The sequence below is a fragment of the Scomber japonicus genome, chromosome 18 (assembly GCF_027409825.1).
Source record: "Scomber japonicus isolate fScoJap1 chromosome 18, fScoJap1.pri, whole genome shotgun sequence".
NCBI classification, from domain to species: Eukaryota; Metazoa; Chordata; class Actinopteri; order Scombriformes; family Scombridae; genus Scomber; species Scomber japonicus.
In genome coordinates this window covers 16497561-16503582 of record NC_070595.1, presented here as the reverse complement: position 1 = coordinate 16503582, position 6022 = coordinate 16497561, and the positions used below count along the sequence as shown (strand labels likewise).

At 38.4% G+C, this 6022-nt stretch overlaps 1 protein-coding gene across 1 annotated transcript in view; it reads left to right on the top strand.

Moving 5' to 3' along the window:
- The first annotated feature begins 2003 nt into the window (after positions 1-2003).
- The window catches only part of prkar1b (protein kinase, cAMP-dependent, regulatory, type I, beta), a 63979-nt gene continuing 59960 nt past the window's right edge, over positions 2004-6022 (top strand). The window contains exons 1-2 of the mRNA XM_053337891.1: positions 2004-2116; positions 4270-4457. Coding sequence (XP_053193866.1) covers positions 4284-4457 — 174 coding nt within the window. The 5' untranslated portion in view covers positions 2004-2116; positions 4270-4283. The remainder of the gene's footprint in view (positions 2117-4269; positions 4458-6022) is intronic.

The window sequence follows — 6022 nt, the reverse complement described above, 5'->3', positions numbered from 1 at the left end:
ACAAGAATTTGATTGTTTTTTAAATAATCACTATTTTAAGATTAAGCTATTATGTTGATTTCCCAAAAAGAATCGACTATGAGTATGGCAAATCTACTAGTATATATGTATTCTGGTAATAGTGCAACACAGAGGAAACATTTCCATATACGTATGTCATTTTCCCAAATTTGTAATAATGTAGATTGCTGTCATGCAAAAAATTCTATTGGATACATCCATAAAAGAAAGAGCTTAAAGGTTCATAAGATTCATATTTTTTAATTAATTAATAGAAAATACAGGCTATATGTATTGGAAAAGACCTGTTTTCACCACATCTGTGAAACGTTGCCCACCCCCAGTTGAACAACAATAAGAACAGGCTCATGGTTGAAGCTAATTGCTGACCCCTGCTTTAGTGGGATCTAACCATCCTCCAAACAACCAAGCTTAAGGTTATGGCTGCATACTGTATTTGTTTGTAATTATTTTATTATTGCATATTTTGTTTGAGATTAGTTACACAAACAATGTGATAAATGGCAAAATAGTTAATTGTAAATAATAATCAAGATTCCCAGATGTCACTGTGTTACTTGGATACATTAATACACAGCTAACAGGGTATCAGTAGTGGCATGCTGCTTATTTTGCCCCATTTCTGGCTACGCATGATGAAAGCAAAATGCATGTCTTGTCACACACCTATAAGTCAAATATGCTTTCATACAAAATGTACATTGTGCTATTTCAGTGATATTGCACATATCACCTTAAGTCTTATCTACAAACAATGAACAGTCAACATCAAGTATCAAGACTTTAATTTATACAATGTCACTTGTTGCAATTGGTCGACTGACATCAAATTAATCTCATAAAAAGCACCCATGATGAAATGGGATTTAGGAAAATCAGAAATGTCCCAAATAGGTCAATGTCCCAATATATGATATTAGGGCTTACCTACTGATGAGTACACTGTGATCATGTCCTCAATATTTTTAGGGGGTGTTGACCTGAGGGGGATTTACAGCCAACAAAACAATACACATAATAAGTATGCTGGCTCATTCAATTCAATCAATGTACAAATTTCACTATTTTTATGTGAACAAAATGGAGAACAACATCAATATAGGCTTCACAAACCAAACTGTTTTCCTGACAGTGAAGAGAAATGCTTAAAAACAGCATAACTGTCACACTAGGAAATAGAATTAGGACATTTACCTGTTGAATGATTTAATCAAAGGTAATTAAGGCTAATAACAATAATATAAAATAGATGTATAATACTGTATATCTAAACCATCTGGTCAGTCTGGTCCTTTTCTGAGAGGGGAGAGGGAGGTTCGTTCTGGGAACTCATGCCCCAGTAATCCTATGGCCCTGTGTCAGGGGCGCTTGAGGGGCTCTCAATGATAGGAGAGAAAAAAAATGTGTGTGCTTTTTTTATTGTTGGGCTCAACAGCAAAACTAGACAGCTTGACATTTTCTCTTGATGTTGATAATGATGATTGCTGTCAGAAAACTAATATGTCTAAAACAAAATATTCATTGAATTCTAGCTTTCCACCTGACCAATCCGTCTGAAAATTGCGTCTCATGATTGACTTTTTAAATTTCATTTTTGACTGTTTGAGGAAGTGATTATTGGTTAGCAGGCCACAACAATGCAGTTAGGTTGTATCAAAAACAAAAAAACAAACACCCCTCCCCCAAACAAAACAAACAAACAAACACTGGAAATAACACAGCCTTGCAAATATGTCTGCTCCAGGGTTTCTTTAAAGTCTGTCTTCAAATTCACATATAAAACCTGCACCTCTGGTCTGCAAGTTATTTCAGGTGGATGTTTCCTTTAAATATTTTTCACCTGCAAACAGGCTGCTTGGCCTCGATAGAGAGAGAGAGAGAGAGAAAGAGAGAGAGAGAGAGAGAGAGAGAGAGAGAGAGAGAGAGAGAGCCTTTGCGGGAAGATGACAGATTGACGTCATCAGGACTGACGCAGAGCGAGCAGAGGTAGCAGAGAGGCAGAGCAGCAGCAGCAGCAGCATCCCAGCCAGCAAACCTCACCAATCTCCCACCAGCAGCGAGGTGTTTTCTCACTGAGCATCCTCCAAAAATAACGGTAGGGACACCCGCCAGAGCACCGATTACACACCGTGCATAAATGGACACAGGTTAGACCAGGCCCCCCCTCCACCGCCACCACCACCACCAACAACACCACCTCTCCTCTCCCCTAACAGCGTTCACGTCGTGGGTAGTCGCAGTAATTCCGCTTCGTTGTGGTTTGGTTGTCATTGTAAGGTTAGCAAGGCTAGCTGGATTAGCTGTCTACTGAATGCAGCTGGAACAGGTGCTGACTTTCATCACTAGCTCCACAGTATATATACCCAGCACAATTGCTCTGTGTGGACGCTGATTTTGTCATTTGCTGTGAAGAAACTGCACTCGGTAGATGTCCTGTCCCTGAAGTCATGACTGATTGTGATTTATTATGCTGCATTTACCTTACCATAGACGTGATTTCCCCTTTGAGGAAGTCCTATAGGCTAGTTAACAGTTTGCATCCTGTCTTGTCATGAGGCACACTGCTGTTGTTTGATACAACTATAGCTTGACATTATCATGTTGTCAATTGTCATACACTGTTACATGATTTACTTTGCCACCACCTGCCTAAGTGTTTGCTTCACTAATAACATAATATCCATTCAAGCACCAGTTTTTAAAAGGTCCATTTAGTCACCCATAAAGAAACACACTAATGACCATGCATCAGTTATACATTAATTAAACATAAGGTGTGCACCCTAAGTGTGAAATTAGGGCTGTGCAATATATCAATATTATATAGATATTGTGATAAGAGACTAGATAGCCTATCGTCTTAGATATTGGATATCATAATATCATAAGTGTGGTCTTCTCCTGGTTTTAAAGGCTGCATTACAGTAAAATTATGTCATTTTCTGAACTTACCAGACTGTTGTAGCTGTTCTGTTGTTTGTCTTTACCCACTTAGTTATTATAACTACATTATTTATGATTATTTATCAGAGATCTCATTGTGTAAATATTTTGTGAAAGCATCAATCGTCATCCCTATAGCATTGTCATAATATTGATATGGAGGTATTTGGTCAAAAATATTGTGACCTTAGATCTTGTCCATATACTGAAATACTGTTCATGTCATTTTTGGTTGTCATCTTTAACAGTCTTTTTTGGGCTTCTTCTGTCACCTGCCCACAATCAAAGATACAGAGATAATTTTCCTACTAATATAGCGAGAAAGAGTGGGCGATGGGGATAAACAATTCTCCATCCTGACATCTATACATTTAAATTATGATTGCAATATAATACTTTAAATGAAATGGATAGCTACCAGGTATAAACAGCATCAGAGCTGCAACAATTAGTCGGTTAATCAATTAATAAAAAACTATTTCAACTATCAAATTAATCTAAAGAGGTCAAAACTCCAGCAACACCTGAAGTAAAACAACTTTAGACTTAAGTTTTACAATTTTATCGTAAGACCAACACATTTCTACTTGTGCTCTTTATCAGGGTCATTAGGGTCAATGAAAATAAAGTTGTCCACAAGTGTTGTGCCAGAAACCCTACTTTGCAACTATTACATTAATCACATATCAACTATTTGATAATCAATTAATCGTTTGAGTAATTTTTTAAGAAGAGCATATCCAAATTCTCTGATTCCAGCCTCTAAAATGATAGTAAATTGAATATTTTTGGTTGTTGGCTGTTGGTTTGGACAAACACAGACATTTGAAGATGGGCTTTAAATTGATTAATCGAGAAAATGATCTACAGGTTAATTGATAGTAAAAATAATTGTTACTTGCAGCCCTAAATACAGCAAATTATGTTTTGAAATGTATATTGTCCTACCATAGACGGTATATTGTCATAGTGACTAGCTCTACAGCTAAAGCACCAATTCAATGGCTACAAATAATGTAACATCATGTCTTGCTCATGGTTGCCAACTGACAACAGGTTATGTCATGACATCCTTCACAGGTAACATAAGCAACACAGTGTGAAATGCTCAGTCACCTCCTTCCCACGATCCATTCTGTCTGCTACTCCCCTCTTATCATACTGTATGAGCTCCCCATTTTGCCCCTGCTTTTCTATTTTCTGTTGTCCCCTGCTGCCCCATACTGCCCCCCCCCCTCTCTATTCTCTATTCTGCTTTCCCTCCCCGCCTCTCATGGTCCACCCTGTTTTCTCCCACTGCCACAGAGATAAAAGATAAGATGGCCACCTCCTCCTCCACTCTGGAAGAAGACGAGAGTTTGAAGGGCTGTGAAATTTTTGTGCAGAAGCACAACATCCAGCAGATCCTCAAAGAGTGCATTGTGAACCTCTGCATCGCTAAGCCTGAGCGTCCTATGAAGTTCCTGCGGGAGCATTTTGAAAAGCTGGAGAAGGTTGGTGATAACTAAACGATACAAGTACTGTGTTTGTATGACTTGGGTCTCTCAGTCTCAGTTTCTCTGTTTCTAATGTGGGAATCTGTGTTGTCTAAATTCTTCTGAAGTTGCTAATTGTAGTCTATTTTAACCTGGATATGATCTGTGATGTGAATGCTCATTGCAGTGTGTGTCAGTTAACAAGTAGTGTTTCAAGTAGTGTTTCTTTTCTGACTTCTCTGATGTTAAACCCCTCTAACCATGTATCATAATCCAGCCTATGTGAATGAAAGGGTCTTTAAATGATACGATTTTAAAGTGGTACTTACAGGCTCAGTTGCAAAGTGGAGTGCTGCTTTAATGTGGTGGATCCTTGTGTGTGTAAATATACACATCTCATTCAGTTTGCTGGTATTTTATGTGTACTGTATACTGTATATTTGTGTCTACACAAAAATGGTTTTATTTGTTTGTTACTTTGCTTTAGCTCCACTCATATTGTTACACCATCACATATGAGTATAGACAAATAACATACCCAGCTAGCTTGTGTGTTGTTAAAAAAAACTGATTGTACTAAATTGTTATGAGAGAGCTTTCCATTTTCATCCTATAATAGTCAAATCCATTAGGGAATTTGAGGGGAGCACCCATAAAAGGCCAGTGTCCTGTTTGCAGGCTCAGGGAACAGACTGTTTCTATCTGCCTGTCTGCCTGTCTGTCTGTCTGAGAGCAGGGAGACAAAAGATGTGACACATTCATTAACAGCTACAGAGAGGAGAGAGAGGCATTTGTGAGAAGAGAAACAAGAAGGATCAGCACTAGGAAACAGGTGAAAACAGAGGAAAGCTCTGTAGAGTATAACCCATAATAATGTGTGTAAGTGCGTGTCTGTCTCTTTGAAGCTAATGTGTTGGCTCAGTTGCAAGTCTTTTTACGTAAAAGTTGATCCCCTCACTGCTGAAATGCACTTTTTTTGAAAAGCCTTTCTAGAGGCAGGCACTGTAGATTTAGGAATAAGCAAGTTTGTTAATATTGTCAGGTTTCACTAACCTGTTAGAAAATATCATATGATGATACATTGTCTACAAAATGCCGTGTCCCAGAGTTTAGCCTAAATGGGTGATCTTTCTAAGCTTCTGGCTCTGCTTTGATCAAGCTGTAGTTTGCTCATGAGTGGATCATAAGATTTGTTAGTTGAAACAATGGGCTCCACTCTTATACTTCTGTTAGAAATAGATCATAAAGGTGTATGAGGTGGAGCCTTAGGTCTCGGGAAGATGTCTCCAACAAGAGAAGTGATTGTGAGGAGACATCAGATATAGTAGGGCTGAAGTTCACCCTTCTCATCATGCCTGGAGGAGAGTCTCCATCCTTGCTAGAGTGGTGTGTGCGTGTGTGTGTATGGTTATCTGTGTCCATGTGTGTTTGTCCATGTCAGTGTGCTACCATGTGAGAGTCATCTGATTCGATCAAAGTGTTATTTTCCTCAAATGTTAGTAATTTTCATAAATCAACCGCTGATCATCTAAGCCTATTTTTTAGGGAAGAACATACAAGTTTTAAGGTCAAGGTCAGGGTGC